The following is a 20,121-nucleotide window of genomic DNA, read 5'->3' as shown; positions in this document are numbered from 1 at the left end:
CCATTCCATGTGTCAGGGTCACATTCCTTCCTAACCAGGGCCCTGGTCTTGGCATAGCAGACTTATCTTGGTTTAGATTTTAACTTTCTTTGAAGCTTGTTTCAATAAGTCCTGGGCTTGGTCCTCAGATTTCTCTACTCTCTACCTGAAAAAGATGAGGGCCTCTTTATATGCTGTGAATGAAACCCTCTGGCTTTCACACATAGCTTAAATTGTTGACTAATTTAATTCAGCTTTTCATTATCTTTTCCTAGAGGTCCATCAAGCTGAGCAATAGCCACCCAATTTTCTGGACTTCCTTATATTTACTATACCTCACATATCTCTCAAATGTCTACCACATGGCACCCTTCCATGAATGCCATTCTAGTTCACCTCCAGTGAAAGCTCTAACTCCTCTGCTACCTGTTCCACGTGTCTATCTACTCCACCTACCACAAATGATGGGGTCCTCATTGCCAGCTGGGCAGCAGATGATCCATCTCCTAAATTTCATCACAGTGTATGCTTTTCTGAACCTCTTCTTGTACCAACTTTTGTAGGTTGGCTTCCTGGAGGGCAGACTCAGAGACAGGGTTCAGCATGAAGGGCTTTTATGAGGGAATGCTCTTAGGATTAAAACCTGTGGAAAGGAAAAGAAGGAAGCAGGATTGGACAGAGGGAGAAGTTAAGCTGTCCCATTTGGGGCAAGAAGGCCATGTAGATCAGTCATTGAATGTGAAGTACCCCAGAAAGGAGGTATGACCTTGGGGGAGGTGGCTTTCTAGCTGAGGCAATTCCTGAAGAGGGCTGACAGCTGAGGGCTGTCTGCTGGCAGCACTCCTAGCAACTGAAATAATAAACTCTTTATTCCTGAAGGAGGATTAGGGCAGCAGATTGCAGAATTCACCACAAGTATGACATCATTTTTTCCACTGGAAAGTTGGTGACCATCAAATGGTAGAATTGAGAACAGCTTTACTTTCAAAACGATTAATGAAATTTAAAATTTCAAACATTTATACTTATATTTCTGGCTTTATTTAAGTAATATTTATTTTAAAATTTTATTTATACCTTCCAAATGTTCAGACATAAATATGTGAACCTCCATTTATACTTTTGCTCTAGTGCCCTGAAATGCTATTAACAGGCCTGCTTAGCCTGAATTCATCCGTTTCCTTTTAGTAAATTATGCAAAAAGTCCTGGTTTATTATATAAATATCAGAAAATACAGATGAGTAAAAAACAGGTAAAATTACCCATTAATCTTACACTCACTGGGAACTATCCACATTCTCAAGAGTATACACACCAAAGTTTATACATAGACATAATTTAAATATATGTTCTTTCTTCATAAAAAGTAGAGCATGTGCTTTTGCAGCCTATTTTCCCCATTTAAGATTATATGCGAGAGATTAACCAAGATGGCGGAGTAGGAGGACGTGCTCTCACTCCCTCTTGCGAGAGCACCAGAATCACAACTGGCTGCTGGACAATCATTGACAGGAAGACCCTGGACTTCACCAAGGAGGATACCCCACGTCCAAGGACAGAGGAGAAGCCACAGTGAGACGGTAGGAGGGGCGCAATCAGAGTAAAATCAAATCCCATAACTGCTGGGTGGGTGACTCACAGACTGGCGAACACTTATACCACAGAAGTCCACCCACTGGAGTGAAGGTTCTGAGCCCCATGTCAGGCTTCCCAACCTGGGGGTCTGGCAACGGGAGGAGGAATTCCTAGAGAATCAGACTTTGAAGTCTAGTGGGAATTGATTGCAGGACTGTGACAGGACTGGGGGAAACAGAGACCCCACTCTTGGAGGGCACACACAAAGTAATGTGTGCATCGGGACCCAGGGGAAGGAGCAGTGACCCTGGGGGAGACTGAACCAGACGTACCTGCTGGTGTTGGGGGGTCTCCTGCAGAGACAAGTGGTGGCTCTGTTTCACCGTGGGGATAAGGACACTGGCAGCAGAGGTCCTGGGAAGTTCTCCTTGGTGTGAGCCCTCCCAGAGTCTGCCATTAATCCCACCAAAGAGCACGGGTAGGCTCCAGTGTTGGGTTGCCTCAGGCAAAACAACCAACAGGGAGGGAACCCAGCCCCACCCATCAACAGTCAAGTGGATTAAGGTTTTACTGAGCTCTGACCGCCACAGCAACAGTCAGCTCTATCCACCACCAGAGCCTCCCATCAACCCTCTTAGCCTCAACCACCAGAGGGCAGACAACAGAAGTAAGAAAAACTACAATCCTGCAGCCTGTGGACCAAAAACCACAGTTACAGAAAGACAGAGAAGATGAAAAGGCAGAGGGCTATGTACCAGATGAAGGAACAAGAAAAAACCCCAGAAAAACAACTAAATGAAGTGGAGATAGGCAACCTTCCAGAAAAAGAATTCAGAATAATGATAGTGAAGATGATCCAGGACCTCGGAATAAGAATGGAGGCAAAGATTGAGAAGATGCAAGAAATGATTAACAAAGACCTAGAAGAATTAAAGAACAAACAAACAGAGATGACCAATACAATAACTGAAATGAAAACTACACTAGAAGGAATCAATAGCAGAATAACTGAGGCAGAAGAACGGATAAGTGACCTGGAAGACAGAATGGTGGAATTCACTGCTGCGGAACAGACTAAAGAAAAAAGAATGAAAAGAAATGAAGACAGCCTAAGAGACCTCTGGGACAACATTAAACGCAACAACATTCGCATTATAGGGGTCCCAGAAGGAGAAGAGAGAGAGAAAGGACCAGAGAAAATATTTGAAGAGATTATAGTCGAAAACTTCCCTAACATGGGAAAGGAAATAGCCACCCAAGTCCAGGAAGCGCAGAGAGTCCCATACAGAATAAACCCAAGGAGAAACACGCCGAGACACATAGTAATCAAAGTGGCAAAAATTAAAGACAAAGAAAAATTACTGAAAGCAGCAAGGGAAAAACGACAAATAACATACAAGGGAACCCCCATAAGGTTAACAGCTGATTTCTCAGCAGAAACTCTGCAAGCCAGAAGGGAGTGGCATGATATACTTAAAGTGATGAAAGGGAAGAACCTACAACCAAGATTACTCTACCCAGCAAGGATCTCATTTAGATTTGATGGAGAAATCAAAAGCTTTACAGACAAGCAAAAGCTAAGAGAATTCAGCACCACCAAACCAGCTCTACAACAAATGCTAAAGGAACTTCTCTAAGTGGGAAACACAAGAGAAGAAAAGGACCTACAAAAACAAACCCAAAACAATTAAGAAAATGGTCATAGGAACATACATATCGATAATTACCTTAAACGTGAATGGATTAAATGCCCCAACCAAAAGACATAGACTGGCTGAATGGATACAAAAACAAGACCCATATATATGCTGTCTACAAGAGACCCACTTCAGACCTAGGGACACATACAGACTGAAAGTGAGGGGATGGAAAAAGATATTCCATGCAAATGGAAACCAAAAGAAAGCTGGAGTAGCTATACTCATATCAGATAAAATAGACTTTAAAATAAAGAATGTTACAAGAGACAAGGAAGGACACTACATAATGATCCAGGGATCAATCCAAGAAGAAGATATAACAATTATAAATATATATGCACCCAACATAGGAGCACCTCAATACATAAGGCAACTGCTAACAGCTATAAAAGAGGAAATCGACAGTAACACAATAATAGTGGGGGACTTTAACACCTCACTTACGCCAATGGACAGATCATCCAAAATGAAAATAAATAAGGAAATAGAAGCTTTAAATGACACAATAGACCAGATAGATTTAATTGATATATATAGGACATTCCATCCAAAAACGGCAGATTACACGTTCTTCTCAAGTGCACACGGAACATTCTCCAGGATAGATCACATCTTGGGTCACAAATCAAGCCTCAGTAAATTTAAGAAAATTGAAATCATATCAAGCATCTTTTCTGACCACAGTGCTATGAGATTAGAAATGAATTACAGGGAAAAAAACGTAAAAAAGACAAACACATGGAGGCTAAACAATACGTTACTAAATAACCAAGAGATCACTGAAGAAATCAAACAGGAAATAAAAAAATACCTAGAGACAAATGACAATGAAAATACGACGACCCAAAACCTATGGGATGCAGCAAAAGCAGTTCTAAGAGGGAAGTTTATAGCTATACAAGCCTACCTAAAGAAACAAGAAAAATCTCAAGTAAACAATCTAACCTTACACCTAAAGAAACTAGAGAAAGAAGAACAAACAAAACCCAAAGTTAGCAGAAGGAAAGAAATCATAAAGATCAGAGCAGAAATAAATGAAATAGAAACAAAGAAAACAATAGCAAAGATCAATAAAACTAAAAGTTGGTTCTTTGAGAAGATAAACAAAATTGATAAGCCATTAGCCAGACTCATCAAGAAAAAGAGGGAGAGGACTCAAATCAATAAAATCAGAAATGAAAAAGGAGAAGTTACAACAGACACCGCAGAAATACAAAACATCCTAAGAGACTACTACAAGCAACTTTATGCCAATAAAATGGACAACCTGGAAGAAATGGACAAATTCTTAGAAAGGTATAACCTTCCAAGACTGAATCAGGAAGAAACAGAAAATATCAACAGACCAATCACAAGTAATGAAATTGAAACTGTGATTAAAAATCTTCCAACAAACAAAAGTCCAGGACCAGATGGCTTCACAGGTGAATTCTATCAAACATTTAGAGAAGAGCTAACACCCATCCTTCTCAAACTCTTCCAAAAAATTGCAGAGGAAGGAACTCTCCCAAACTCATTCTATGAGGCCACCATCACCCTGATACCAAAACCAGACAAAGACACTACAAAAAAAGAAAATTACAGACCAATATCACTGATGAATATAGATGCAAATATCCTCAACAAAATACTAGCAAACAGAATCCAACAACACATTAAAAGGATCATACACCACGATCAAGTGGGATTTATCCCAGGGATGCAAGGATTCTTCAATATACGCAAATCAATCAATGTGATACACCATATTAACAAATTGAAGAAGAAAAACCATATGATCATCTCAATAGATGCAGAAAAAGCTTTTGACAAAATTCAACACCCATTTCTGATAAAAACTCTCCAGAAAGTGGGCATAGAGGGAACCTACCTCAACATAATAAAGGCCATATATGACAAACCCACAGCAAACATCATTCTCAATGGTGAAAAACTGAAAGCATTTCCTCTAAGATCAGGAACGAGACAAGGATGTCCACTCTCACCACTATTATTCAACATAGTTCTGGAAGTCCTAGCCACGGCAATCAGAGAAGAAAAAGAAATAAAAGGAATACAAATTGGAAAAGAAGAAGTAAAACTGTCACTGTTTGCGGATGACATGATACTATACATAGAGAATCCTAAAACTGCCACCAGAAAACTGCTAGAGCTAATTAATGAATATGGTAAAGTTGCAGGTTACAAAATTAATGCACAGAAATCTCTTGCATTCCTATACACTAATGATGAAAAATCTGAAAGAGAAATTATGGAAACACTCCCATTTACCATTGCAACAAAAAGAATAAAATATCTAGGAATAAACCTACCTAGGGAGACAAAAGACCTGTATGCAGAAAACTATAAGACACTGATGAAAGAAATTAAAGATGATACCAACAGATGGAGAGATATACCATGTTCTTGGATTGGAAGAATCAACATTGTGAAAATGAGTATACTACCCAAAGCAATCTACAGATTCAATGCAATCCCTATCAAATTACCAATGGCATTTTTTACGGAGCTAGAACAAATCATCTTAAAATTTGTATAGAGACACAAAAGACCCCGAATAGCCAAAGCAGTCTTGAGGCAAAAAAATGGAGCTGGAGGAATCAGACTCCCTGACTTCAGACTATACTACAAAGCTACAGTAATCAAGACAATATGGTACTGGCACAAAAACAGAAACATAGATCAATGGAACAAGATAGAAAGCCCAGAGATTAACCCACGCACCTATGGTCAACTAATCTATGACAAAGGAGGCAAAGATATACAATGGAGAAAAGACAGTCTCTTCAATAAGTGGTGCTGGGAAAACTGGACAGCCACATGTAAAAGAATGAAATTAGAATACTCCCTAACACCATACACAAAAATAAACTCAAAATGGATTAGAGACCTAAATGTAAGACTGGACACTATAAAACTCTTAGAGGAAAACATAGGAAGAACACTCTTTGACATAAATCACAGCAAGATCTTTTTCGATCCACCTCCTAGAGTAATGGAAATAAAAACAGAAATAAACAAGTGGGACCTAATGAAACTTCAAAGCTTTTGCACAGCAAAGGAAACCATAAACAAGACGAAAAGACAACCCTCAGAATGGGAGAAAATATTTGCAAATGAATCAACGGACAAAGGATTAATCTCCAAAATATATAAACAGCTCATTCAGCTCAATATCAAAGAAACAAACACCCCAATCCAAAAATGGGCAGAAGACCTAAATAGACATTTCTCCAAAGAAGACATACAGACGGCCACGAAGCACATGAAAAGATGCTCAACATCACTAATTATTAGAGAAATGCAAATCAAAACTACAATGAGGTATCACCTCACTCCTGTTAGAATGGGCATCATCAGAAAATCTACAAACAACAAATGCTGGAGAGGGTGTGGAGAAAAGGGAACCCTCTTGCACTGTTGGTGGGAATGTAAATTGATACAGCCACTATGGAGAACAATATGGAGGTTCCTTAAAAAACTAAAAATAGAATTACCATATGACCCAGCAATCCCACTACTGGGCATATACCCAGAGAAAACCGTAATTCAAAAAGACACGTGCACCCGAATGTTCATTGCAGCACTATTTACAATAGCCAGGTCATGGAAGCAACCTAAATGCCCATCGACAGACGAATGGATAAAGAAGTTGTGGTACATATATACAATGGAATATTACTCAGCCATAAAAAGGAACGAAATTGAGCCATTTGTTGAGAAGTGGATGGATCTAGAGACTGTCATACAGAGTGAAGTAAGTCAGAAAGAGAAAAACAAATATCGTATATTAATGCATGTATGTGGAACCTAGAAAAATGGTACAGATGAGCCAGATTGCAGGGCAGAAGTTGAGACACAGATGTAGAGAATGGACATATGGACACCAAGGGGGGAAAACTGCGATGAGGTGGGGATGGTGGTGTGCTGAATTGGGCGATTGGGATTGACATGTATACACTGATGTGTATAAAACTGATGCCTAATAAGAACCTGCAGTATAAAAAAACAAACAAAACAACTAATACTAAACTATCATTGGGTTATTTGTATGGAAATATGTTAATATAAATGTTTCAGACATTACATGAAATTTCTAAAAATCTTATATTTGTATTTGTATGGAAATATGTATGGAAATATGTTAATATAAATGTTTCAGACATTACATGAAATTTCTAAAAATCTTATATTTGTATTTGTATGGAAATATGTATGGAAATATGTTAATATAAATATTTCAGACATTACATGAAATTTCTAAAAATCTTATATTTGTATTTGTATGGAAATATGTATGGAAATATGTTAATATAAATGTTTCAGACATTACATGAAATTTCTAAAAATCTTATATTTGTATTTGTATGGAAATATGTATGGAAATATGTTAATATAAATGTTTCAGACATTACAGGAAACGTCTAAAAATCTTATATGTTCTGGTATAATGTTATAAGTAATAATCCTAGTTATTACTTTAAAATGTATATCTCAGAAATAACTAATTTTCTTGTCAACTGCATTATTATGAACTTTCATCAAATCTTTAACCATGGTCATTTTTAAGTCTTTTGTCATTTACAGACAGTTCTGGGTGTACTCTGATGATTTTGCAAATATGTTCCTATAAAAGGGTTTCATCTTCAAGAAATTCATGGAAAAGACTCTGACAAGTACAGGTTTCTGGTAACTGACTGTACTGCTGAACTGAATGAATAAGCATTTTCAGAACTCTAATGAAAAACTGATGAACTCATAAAAGTGCTAACAAAAGATCAAGATGAAAAAAAAAAGAAATTAATTACATGGGACTGAGTGAACTGATGAGGATGAGTATAATTTTTGTGACTTTCTGTCTGAATTAAAAAAAAAATCCCACAAGGACTCAGAGGAAAAGAATATACAAATCAATTTTCACTGCAAAGTAAAGGAGCTGTTACAGTGGAGGATTACTGGACTGAATGTCAATATTATGACATAGTATGAGTGTGTTTCATGTTTGGTAATTGCAATCATTGTTGCTTTTGTTGTGGTCATCCATGTACAATGCTTGGTGTCAGTCTATTTATCTCTTGTAAAAATAAAATACAGTGTGTGTGTGTGGAAAAAAAAAAAAAAAAGATTATATGCTGAGTTTTTCCCATGTAAATAAGTATAGTTGCCCATCAACAGTTTCAAGAGCTGCATAATGTCTCAATGTGTAGACATACCTTAATTTCTTAGCCAGGTGCCTATTTCAAGACACTTGGGTCATTCACAATTTTTCACTCTTCAAAAAGGTGCAGATGCACAGCCTTGTACAAGCCAATTATTTGATTATCTCCTAATGATAAATTTCTACAAGAGGAATTTCTGGGTCAAAGAGCATGCACATCTTGAAAGCTTCTAAAACATGTATCCAAATGGATCTTGTACCAAGTATGCTCCCACCAGCACAGTTTGAAGGTGTCCCTCCACCCACACCCTCACCATACTCTAGGTTGGAAGAGAGGTGGATCTTCTCCAGTATGGATGCCAACAGCCCTCTCGATGGTTCCATAAAGACCCTGCCCCAACCAATCTTGTAAAAGAAATCTGATAGAAGCTCTAAAAATTATTCTTTCTTCTATTATATTTTTTCATAATTCCAAAATAATCACTAACATATTCACTCCCATAGACACCAGAGTTGGACAAGACAGAGGATGTTTTCCTATCAGATGCCCTCAGGACCCTACAATAAAATTGTCCCTCTCTGTATGTCCCCAGGATAGGTTCCAGCACTTCATTCAAAGCGTCTCTCATTTACTTCCTCCCCTTGCCACTCCCATTGCCACCAGTGAAATTTCACGCCTTTAGCATCTGTGCCTGAACTATGGTGGTAACTTCCTAAGTGGTGTTCCAATCTTCAGTGGCCACTCCTGTCCCCACCCCAACTCTGACCCATTCTGCACACAAGTCAGCCACATAATGTTCCTTTCATCTTGTCACTCTTCTGGTCACAAAAGGCTTTCGTGTCTCCCAGAGGTGGGTAGAATATACAGACACCTCAGTTTAGAAATCAGGGATCCTCCATGAATGGGACTCACCCAACTGCTGGACTGTATTTCCCATCACTCCCCTCCCCACACTTTGTACTCCAGGCAGGCCAGCCTCCTCTGTGGAGCAAAATTCCCACCTCCATGCCTTTCTTCCCATCACTCCTCCTTCCTCCAATGCCCTTCTGCCCTGTTTTTATCCTGTCTTTCATGCCCAGCTTACTTAAGTGCCTCCTCCTCTGCAAAACTTTTCCTGAACACTGTTGCATGCAGAAGTTTCTTCTGCCTTTAAGCATTAATAGGAAACAGCTGGCTATGATCAGAGGTTCTCCGGTTTTGTTAGTATCTTTTTGTTTCCATACATCTTGCCTTTCCAAATAGATCACAGATTCAAGGACAAAGACGTGTCTTTTTTTCTGCTTAAAACACACAACTTTATTGATGACATAAAAATAAAGTCTCAAATGTATAAACATAAGTCCACACAAAGGACCAAAGATTACCTTACTTATGAAGAATCAGTTCAGTTTCTGCTCATGAAGCATACCAAAAATATCTCAATCCAGACAAGGTAAAAATCAACACATGTATTTTCAGTACAAGATTGAATTCATTTGGTGTTCATAAAATGGTCCAGCTAACGACCATCATAAGCAACATCACTTTAGAAATTATAATGCAATTTACAATGTGCATTACTTCCAGGCTGCAAAACCAAAATATTACTCAAATTTGTTTGGAAAATTACAACTAATCAGAGTTTACTTAATAATAGCTCAACTCTTTCTTTCACCTCAGGGTCATTGTATTCTGCTGCTAAGACTCGAAGTTTCTTGGCACATGCTTTAGGTCGTTGGAATATGAAATAAAGGGAATTTTTACTGAACTTGTCCTGGGTAAATACTTTTGCTCTTCTTTTAAAATGGTAATTTATATTTTCAAATAGTGAAAGAGCATTAAGAATATTTTCCTTTGTCTCTTTCTTGCTAAAGATATTAATCAGTGATGCCGGTGCATTGGCAATGAGCAAGTCTTTTGTCATAGATGGATTTTTAGAGAAATTTAAAAGCATTCCCAAAATATGGTCTTTAGTTTCTCCACTTCCCACAGTTAACAAACGAAGAAATTCTGAAATGTAATTTGTAACCATATGCTGATATTCACTAATAATAGTCAGGTGCTTTATCAATCTCAATCCAGCCAGCTGCACATTTGAATTCAAGGGATAGGTGATGGTGTCTTCACATACTTGGTTTAAGTATGTTTTAACCTTCCTATGATTTTCAGCAGCCACCGAGATGTTATTCAGTGCATTTAAAGCCTTCTGCCTAACACTGGGGTAGGGATTATTGAGCAAGCCTTCAATAATTGAGATTCTACCTGCATTACGAATGACTTCATGGGAAAATGGGTAATCACGACTGTTATACAGAGCATTATTGGCTATTTCATGAATAGAAGGATCTTCAGTCATCTCAATCATGCAAATGAGTTTTTCAAGCTCTCGTGGATCCATATTAGTTTCACGTCTACAGCGGCAGGCCCAAGGCTGAGTTTTCTCCCCAGACCTGATCTGCTTTCTGAGCTCATCTTCAGGTGGGAAGCAGGACTCATTTTGGTATGGAAATTTCATTTCTGTCCAGATCATGGCTCCGGCCCATGACCCCATTCCTGCCCCAGGGACCATGGATGGATATGTGACTCTTGATTCAGCTGACTTTTTGGCTTTAGTCTTAGGTGCAGATTTATCCTCACTTCTGTTTTCATTACCATCCCAGAAACAAGACTTTACATCGACTCCACCAGCAGCTTCAAGCTTGTCTTTGGTGCTGGCCTTATCTCCAGCCCTACGCTCAAAATTGACATCCTTCTCACGCTTAGATCTGAATGCATTATTGTTCTCACTCTCAGCCCAAAACAAGGACCTTAAACTTATCTCCTCAATATCAGGGCTGGATGCACTACTTAGCTCATCCTCATCTACATCCCCAGCCAAAGTCCAGGACCCCATGCCAGCCTCTTCCTCAACCCCAAGCCTAGACCCTGTAGTAGCTGCATCTCCATCCCAGAGCCAAGACTCCTGCCTGACCTCAGCCCCAACCCCAGCCCCAGCCTCAGACCCCACACAGGAACCCATACAGGCAGCCTCATCAGATCTGATCCAGGACCCAATACCGTTTTTGTTCTCAGCCCCAAATCTAGAACTAATGACAGCCTCTTCCCTAACCACTGAGCTGGATTCAATACTGGCCTCATTTTTATCTCCAGGACTAGACACAATACCAGCTTCTTCTCCTCTCCAGAACCAAGACCCTGTACTAGCCTCACTCCCAGCCCCAAACCAGGATCCTTCACTGGCCTCTGTCCCAGCACTCACCTGAGACCTTCTACTGGTCTGGTCTCCAGGCCTAGCCCAGGACCCTCCACTTGCCTGCTCTTCAGGCCCCAGGCTAGACCCTCTACTGGCCTCATTCCCAGGCTTAGACCCAGCCCAGGATTTTCCACAAGCCTGATCCCCAGTGCCAGCCCAGGAGCCTCCTCCACTGGCCTGATCCTCAAACCCAGCTTTGGAACAGCTACCAGCTTGATCCCCAGCCACAATCCAGGACCTTCCACTGGCCTGACTCCCAGTGCCAACCCAGGACCCACCACTGGGCTGGTCTGCAAGCCCTGGACTAGACCCTCCAATGGCCTGGTCCTGAGCACCAGACCAGAACGCTCCTCCACTGGCCTGATCCTCAAATCCAGGTTTGGAACAGCTACCAGCCTGATCCCCAGCCCCAGCCCAAGACCCTCCACTGACCTGACTCCCAGTATCAGCCCAGGACCCACCACTGGACTGGTTCATGGGCCCTCCAATGGCCTGGCCACTAGCCCCACCCCAGGACCCTCCTGTATTGGCCTGACTCCCACTGCAAGCATAGAACCATCCAGTGGACTGATCCTTGAGCACCGGCCTGGATCCTCCACTGGCCTGGTCCCCAATGCCAGCCCAGGAATCTCCAACGGACTGGTCCCTGGGCCCCAGTGTAGACCCTCCACTCGCCTGGCCCCCACTGTCAGCCCAAGACACTCTTCCAGATTTGGCCTGATCCTCATATCTAGGCTTTGCCTCACCACCAGCCTGATGCCCAGGTCCAATCCAGGACCCTTCATTGGCCTGGTCCACAGCCCCAACCAAGAAACCTCCACTGGCTTGGTCCCCAGAGTCAGCCCAAGACCCTCCACTGGACTGGTCCTCAGGCCCCGACCTAGTCCCTCCACCAGCCTGGCTACCAGCCCCAGCCAAAGACCCTTCTTCACTGACCTGATCCTTAAATCCAGGCTTGGACCCACCACCAGACTGATCACCAGTCCCAGTCCAAGGACCCCCACTGGCCTGATCCACGACCCCCACCAAGAATCCTTCACTGGCCTGGTTCCCAGTGCCAGCCCAGGACCCAACACTGGACTGGTCTGCAAACCCTGGCCTAGACCCTCTATTGGGCTGTTCTCCAGCCGTAACCCAGGACCCACCACTGGACTGATCCACAAGCCCTAGCCCAGACCCTCCACTGGCTTGGTCCGCAGTGTCAGCCCAGGCCCTTCCCCTGGACTGGTTTTCAGGCCCCAGCCCAGCTCCAGCCCAGGACACATTTTTATTGGTCTGATCCTCAAGTCTAGGCTTGGATCCACCACCAGACAAATCACTAGTCCCAACCCAGGACGCACCGCCAGACAGATCACTAGTCAGAATCCAGGACCCTCCAGTAGCCTGGTCCACAGCCACAGCCCAGTACCCAATGTTAACCACATTCCCAGCCGTAGCCTGAGCCCAGGACCCTCCATTAGCCTGAATCCCAGCCCCATCCTGGGACCTTCCACTGGCCTGTGCCTCAGCCCCAGCCCAGGATGCTCCATTGGCCTGGTTCTCAACCACAGTCCAGGACACTCCAATGGCCTCTCCCCCAGTCCAGGATACCCCACTGGCCTGGCCCCCAGCCCAGGAACTCTCACTGGCCTGAGCTCCAGTCCAGGGCACCACAACAGCCTGGTTCCCAGTGCCAGCCCAAGAAGCCCCACTAGCCTGGTTCTCAGCCACAGTCCAGGACCCTCCAACAGCCTTGTCCCCAGCCTCTACCCAGTAACCCCCACTGGCCTGGCCCGCAGCCCAGGACTGTTCACTGGCGTGACTCCCAGCCCAGAGCCCTCCACTGGCCTGGTCCCCAGCTCCAGCCCAGGACTGAATACCAACCTCATTCTCACCCCTAGTCGCACTCCAGGATTCAACATTGGCTTCATTCTCATCATCAGCCCAGGACATGCTATTCTCCCAGTATCCATCCCTAGCCTGAAACCTAAATTTGATCCATCGCTCAGAAGCAATCCAGTCCTCAACACCAATCCCATTCCAGTAGTAGTCATGGACATTAGGCTGAGACTTTTTGCAGGCCTGAGTGCCTGCCCCACCCTCACTCTCAGAAGTGGGCGTGGCCTTAGCCTTGGGCTTTACAGAGACATCTCCTGTGGCTTCTGCCTCAGACTTACGCATAGCCTTGTCCTTTGCCCCAGACGAGGTCTTACTCTGGGAATGGGCTACAGACTGACGCTGGCCAGAGCCCATCGTACCTGCTCCAGCCTCTACCTTAGACTCAGCAACACGATTGCCCCTAACCTTACTCCTGGCACCAAGCAAGCCCTCACCCTGGGAATTGGCCACAGCCTGGGGTGGGGCAGAGCCTGTTGTACCTGGTCCAGTCCCTGCTTTAGACACAGCATTGGGATTGCCCTTGACCTTACTCCTGGCACCAAGCAAGGCGTCACCCTGGGAACTGGCCACAGCCTGGGGCTGAGTAGAGCCTGTTGTATCTGTCTGAGGCTGGGCAGAGTCTGCTGTATCTGGCCCAGCCCCTGCCTTAGACACAGCACTGGGATTGCCCCGGACCTTATTCTTAGTACCACACAAGGCCTCACCCAGGGAAGTGGCTGCAGCCTGGGGCTGAGCAGAGCCCTTCGTATCTGTCTTAGACCCTCCCTTAGACACAGCATTGGGATTGCCCCGGACCTTATTCTTAGTACCATATAAGGTCTCACCTTGGGAATTGGCTGCAGCCTGGGGCTGGGCAGAGCCCTTTGTATCTGGCCCAGACCCTCCCTTAGACACAGCATTGGGATTACCCCTGACCTTATTCTTGGCAGCAGGCAAGACCTCACCCTGAGAATTGGCCACCGCTTGGGGCTGGACAGTGTTTGTTGTATCTGTTTGAGGCTGGGCAGAACACGTTGTATCTGGCCCAGACCCTGCTTTAGACACAGCATTGGGATTGCCCCGGACCTTATTCTTAGTACCAGGTGAGTCTTCACCCTGAGAACTGACCGCAGCCTGGGGCTGAGCAGAGCCTGTTGTATCTGTTTGAGGCTGGGCAGAGCCCTTTGTATCTGGCCCAGCCCCCGCCTTAGACACAGCATTGGGATTGCCCCTGACTTTAATCTTGACACCAGGCAAAGTCTCACCTTGGGAATTGGCCACAGCTTGGGGCTGGGCAGAGTTCTTTGTATCTGGTCCAGTCCCTGCTTTACACACAGCATTGGGATTGCCCCGGACCTTATTCTTAGTACCACACAAGGCCTCACCCTGAGAATTGGCCACAGCCTGGGGCTGAGCAGGGCTTGTTGTATCTGTTTCAGGCTGGGCAGAGCCCTTTGTATCTGGCCCAGTACCTGCCTTAGACACAGCATTGGGATTGCCCCGGACTTTATTCTTGACACCAGGCAAGGCTTCCCCCTGGGTATTGGCCATAGCCTGGGGCTGTGCAGAGCTCTTTGCCTGTGGCCCAGCCCCTGACTTAGACACAGCATTGGGATTGTCCTGGACCTTCTTCTTGGCACCAGGCAAGGCCTCGCCCTGGGAACTGGCCATTTCCTGAGGCTGAGCACAGGCCCTCAGTTCTGCCTTAGCCCCTGCCCCAGAAATGGTATCAGGATCACCCCTGCCATCAATCCTGGAATCAGGGAAAACATCAGCTTGGGCCTTGACCCCAGCTTGAGGCTGTGCACAGGTTTTCATGTCTGCTCCGACCCCTGCCTTACACTTGCCTTTGGCTTTGCCCCTAGCTTTACCTCTGGTACTAGGTAGAGCCTCAACCTGGCTCTTAGTGGAAGTCTGAGACTGTGCCTTTGTGTCTGTCCCAGCCTCTTCTTTAGGCTTGGTGTTGGCATTGCCCTGAGCCTTAATCCTGTCATCAGGCAAGGCATCAGCCTGGACATTGGCCTTAGGCTGAGGCTGTGTATAGGACTCAGTGTCTGTCCCAACCCCCACCTTAGATACGGCATTGGAATTGCCTCTACCCTTACCCCTGGCATCAGGCATAGCCTCAGTCTGAGCACCGGCTACAGCTTGAGGCTGAGCGGCAGCCCTCGTGTCAGCTCCAGTCATTGCCCTAGATGTGACATTGTTATTTCCCCTATCATCAACCCTGGCAGCAGACACTGTCTCATCCTGTTTCTTGGTCACAGTCTGAGATTGTGTAGAAGCACTTGTACCTGCCCCCACCCCTGCCTCACACATGGCATTGGTATTAACCCCAGCATCAACCATTGCCCCAGGCACGGCCTCAGTCTGGGCCTTGGCTACAATCTGAGGCTGAGCAGAAGCCCTCATATCTGCCACAGACCCAGCCTGAGACGCGGTTTTGCAATTCCCCTTGGCCTCAACCCCAGTACCAAGCATGTCGTCAACCTGGATCTTGGCCACAGCCTGAGACAGTGCACAGGACTTCATGTCTGCTCCAGCTTCTGCCTTGGACTTGGTGTTATGATTTCCCTTAGCCTCAACTGAGGTACCAGACCTGGCCTCAGACTGAGTCTTGGCCACACTCACAGTCTCTTCCAGGGCTCTCAACTTGGTCTCAGCCACATTTCCAGTCTTGCTTATGGCACCCATCTTGGCCACTTCCCTGATTACTGCCAAGGCCTCATTCTGTGTCACCATCACTCTGTTCATGTCTGTCTCTTTTTCAGCCAATATACGAGTTTCTGCTTTGGTCTGGGTCATTGCTTCTTTCTTGGTCTCTGCCCTAGCACCAAGTGCCCAAGCTTTAGCCTTGGTCTGGGTCACTGCCTCTTTCTTGACTAGTCTCCCAGACTCAGAGTTAGTTTGGGTCACTGCTTCTTTCATGGCCACTTCACTGGCTTTGGCCTCAGTCAGAATCACAGCCTCTGTTATGACCACTGTTCCAGCCACTGTTTTGGCCTCAGATTGGGTCTCTGTCTCTGCCTCAGCCATTGCCTTGGCTTGAGAGTTGGTTTTGATTCTGGCTGTAGCAGTGGTCTTAGTCTCTACTTCCGCCCCAGCCCCACCTCCTGCTCCAGTTTCTGCTCCAGTCTTGGGCTTGGGTCTAGTCTCAATCTCTGTCCCAACCATGGCTTCACACATCGCCAAGGTCTGGTTCTGTATCCCAACCACAGTCTCCATCTTGACTCTGGACCCATTTCTGGCAAGTCTCCTCACACTCTGGGCTCTTCCCTTGGTTAATCTGTAAATGCAGTAGCAAGCACCAGCCCAGATCATCAGTCCTGCGGTCACCCAGCCCACTTCCTGAACACGACCCATGTAATCACCCCTGCTGAAGACACGAACAAGGTACAGAGGGGCTCAATCAGGCTGGGAAAAGTGGGTAGTAGGTCTGCACGTAGGCCTGTGAGGGTGTTGGTCTTCAGCCACTCAAAGGCCACTACAGTTGCCACTGGAGGTGGACCTAGAAGTGGAGGAAGGAAATGCACTAAAATTTCTCTTCTAATTCTGTGCATCGCACAGATAGATACAGAAGGACAGGAAAGTGTAAAAATGATGTGCTTGGTGGAAGAAGAGGACGATTAGCAAATTCTCTCTCCATCCCTTTTATTTTATCTCCTCTCCATCTTCCCCAGTGCCCAACAATTTCCCCCAAGGTACTTCTGTACACATTTCCTTATACCAAATGAACAGTGGAAAGGATGGTGGCAAGGCTGACTATGAATGGTAGACACTGGGAAGCCCTCAGACTTCGATTTTTACTGGACCTACTCTGGTCACCACTCCCACAGGTCCCCACCCTCATACCAACCTGTAATGATCAAGGCAGTTCCCTCCTCTTTCCTTCTCTTGATTGGAGATATACCGTAAAGTAGATCTATAAACTCATGAGATCTGTGGACCTAGAGACAGACAGATGGACAGGCGGAAGTGAAGATTTTGCTCTTGTTGTGACAGATATATTATTAGCAAACTACCTCTCTATCCCCTTCAATTCGCCCCACTCCCTGTGCCAAAATAAAGGTGAAGGTGTGGGGTAAGTGAAGAGATGGTGGGAAAAGTGACTGGAAAAAGGAGAGACTGAGGATCCTCCAGACTGGACACTGGCCCTACTGGATGGACACTGGTCTCCAGCAACCCATCTTAGATGTCTACCCAGCCAGTCCCCATCCTCTTACCAGTCTATACCTATCAGGGATAATTTCCTCCTTGTTTCTTTGCTTCCGGTGATCTCAAGCCTTTCAGACCTGTAGACCAACCTGTGGACAAGTAAACAGATAGTAGAGACCGGGTCCTTCACAGAACAAACAAGCACCTTGATCCCTGACTCCAGTCCCTGCCTTGTGAGAGCCCATGTCCAGTTTGCTAATATGATCCATCCTTTCAAGTCTTCTCTCCGTCACACTCCAGCCCACCCTTACCCCAATATTCCTACTATTTCCTGCACTGAAATCAGTAGGAGGCATAGCAACACTGTGGAAATCTGGCAGAGTGTAGGAGGGGCAGAAGAACCCTCCACTGAGACCATCTCAAGTCTCAGCCACCTTATATGCCCACCCTCTCTTGTTACCCCCAGGCACTGCCCATCTTCACACCAACCTCCACGGTCCCAGGCCAGTCTCCCAATTTCCCTTGCTTTCAGTGGTAAACAGCCCTACTGTCGCCCTATGGGTAGACCTAGGAAAAAACAGAGAAAAAAGGGAAGGTGAAAGTTGAGTGCTTGTGACATCCCAGCATCTGAAACATGGGTCCCAGTACCTGCCTTACTGGATTTAGAGATCTGTTCTCTGGCAAGCAAAACCTAGGGCTTCTCCAGCACTGAAATGGGCAGGGTGGAAAGGGGAGGCAGGAAAAAGGGGGGAGAGACAGAGGCGAATTATTCTAAAACCACCTGTAGGATTCTAGGGCTTCTCCCAAAAGTCCATCTTTTCCTTCACCTGTGCAGACAGGTGGGAGAATCTGAAAAACTGGAAAACCAGGAGACACAGAGAGGCCCCCATATCCCATATTCTAGAATCACAGCCTACTGCCATCTACTTCTCTTTAAACCCATCTCTAGGAATCTCCAGCATATGAGACACGGTGTGTGTGTGGTGGAGGGAGGCTTTTGCTTCTGCAGAATCACCATCCCTGCCCCGCAAAGGCTATCTCCAAAACAAAACAAAAAAAAGTAATTCTTTGTGACAACAATTTGTATTTTCTGAGGCGCAAATAAAAGCATCCCTAGAAAAGTTGCTGTCTTTATTGGTCTTCAACATACACTTTACGTTAAAAAGCCCAAGCTTGGTAAGTAAACGCAATTTAGGGAAAGTCCACTATAGCCCCACCCTATATCCCAACCAGATAGAGGCGCCTAAGTTCCTGTCACAGAGAATATTCATAGAGCGCTTCAACTGTTCACAGCGGGTGCCCGTGCCCACACTAACCTCCGCAGATCCTGTGCAGTTGTCTCCTCTCCTTCCCTCGCCTTGCCGCGAACAGTGCCACCCCGAATTACTGTCTTCAGACAGGAGATAGTAAAGGCACTGAGTGCTTGGACCAGTTCCCAGGACACAGATCCCAACGCTGGATTCAGGAACCCAGTTATCAAACGTCCCTCCCCACGTTGCGAGACGCCACCCTCACCAACCCCGCCGTCCAGTCACTAAGGCCCACCATTTTCTCTGCAAACGCCACCGTGGCGTGTCCCTTCCACTGAAATGAGCAGGAAGCGGAGCGGGTGTGTGTGGTCTGTGATTAGATTCAGAGAGAATGGGGCATCTCAATCTCTGCATTTCCCTCTTGAGACACTCCCTCCACCATTCGTCCTGTCAAAGCTCACGGTTCCCCAGCACAGACGTAGGGAGGAGGAGGAGGGCTCGGGAGAATCTGAGCGAAGGCTCTGGGAACTTGAGCCCGCTTTGTCCGCCACCCCCGGACCAGCTCCGGGGATCCGCAGTCCGCTGCCGCCCTGGCTTCGGCGCACGGGGCCCTTACCTGCTCCGCTTCCCCAGGGCCCGATGCCAGCCCGCCGTTCGCAGGGCAGCGGGGAGCTGGTACCCAGACACGAGTGACGACTGCACCGAAGGCTGCGTCGCTCTGCAGCTCCCGGTCACGTGAGGACCCCGCGTCACCGCCTAGCTCGCCCTCGGATCCCCCCCCCCCAACCAGGGCCGGCGGGGAGTTCAACAGGACCCTCCCCTCCACCTCCGCGCGCAAGATCTCCCCCTCCACCCAGCTGTGCGCGAGGCCCGGTCACTCAGCTCCTTTCCCTCCAATCTGAGAGCCCACAAGTGGCATCACCTCCCTGCGGTTGGAGTTTGCCCTTCTCTTGTTACCAGGGAGGGTCTGCGTCCCCCATCCACCCTCAGACCTTGGCTCCGGCCTTTTCAGCTGCTTCTTTGAGGACTCTTTCTCTCTTACGCTATAAGACTAGCATCCCCATTGGGTACGTTGCTGCACCAAAATGGGCTAGGGAAGAGGTGTCAGGAAGGGGAGCAGAGAGTGCAAGGAGAGGTTTAACTTTCTTTTTTATGTTCCTTTTTTTCCCCTTTTAACGTCACATTCATTGTTTTTGTAATGGGGAAATGGCGT

At 45.7% G+C, this 20,121-nt stretch overlaps 1 protein-coding gene across 3 annotated transcripts; it reads right to left on the bottom strand.

The window, feature by feature from the left end:
• Positions 1–300: 300 nt before the first annotated feature.
• Positions 301–19,657, bottom strand: ARMCX4 (armadillo repeat containing X-linked 4). Of its 3 annotated transcripts, XM_057538933.1 has the most exons (6): positions 19,525–19,581; positions 18,975–19,048; positions 18,148–18,225; positions 17,727–17,807; positions 17,360–17,450; positions 9,691–17,011 (listed from the first exon to the last, which is right to left on the bottom strand). In XM_057538933.1, the coding sequence occupies exon 6, from the start codon at positions 16,864–16,866 to the stop codon at positions 10,030–10,032; it is 6,837 nt and encodes a 2,278-aa protein (XP_057394916.1). In that variant the 5' UTR covers positions 16,867–17,011; positions 17,360–17,450; positions 17,727–17,807; positions 18,148–18,225; positions 18,975–19,048; positions 19,525–19,581; the 3' UTR covers positions 9,691–10,029. The 3 variants fall into 3 exon arrangements, 2 of the variants coding, with proteins under 2 accessions (XP_057394916.1, XP_028022091.2); XR_009006740.1 differs by lacking the exons at positions 9,691–17,011; positions 18,975–19,048 and adding an exon at positions 301–622 and having other exon boundaries at positions 19,525–19,657; XM_028166290.2 differs by lacking the exon at positions 18,975–19,048 and having other exon boundaries at positions 19,525–19,657.
• Between the last annotated feature and the right edge of the window lie 464 nt (positions 19,658–20,121).

The sequence above is a fragment of the Balaenoptera acutorostrata genome, chromosome X (genome assembly GCF_949987535.1).
Source record: "Balaenoptera acutorostrata chromosome X, mBalAcu1.1, whole genome shotgun sequence".
Taxonomy (NCBI): Eukaryota; Metazoa; Chordata; class Mammalia; order Artiodactyla; family Balaenopteridae; genus Balaenoptera; species Balaenoptera acutorostrata.
This window is presented reverse-complemented; position numbering and strand designations above follow the sequence as displayed.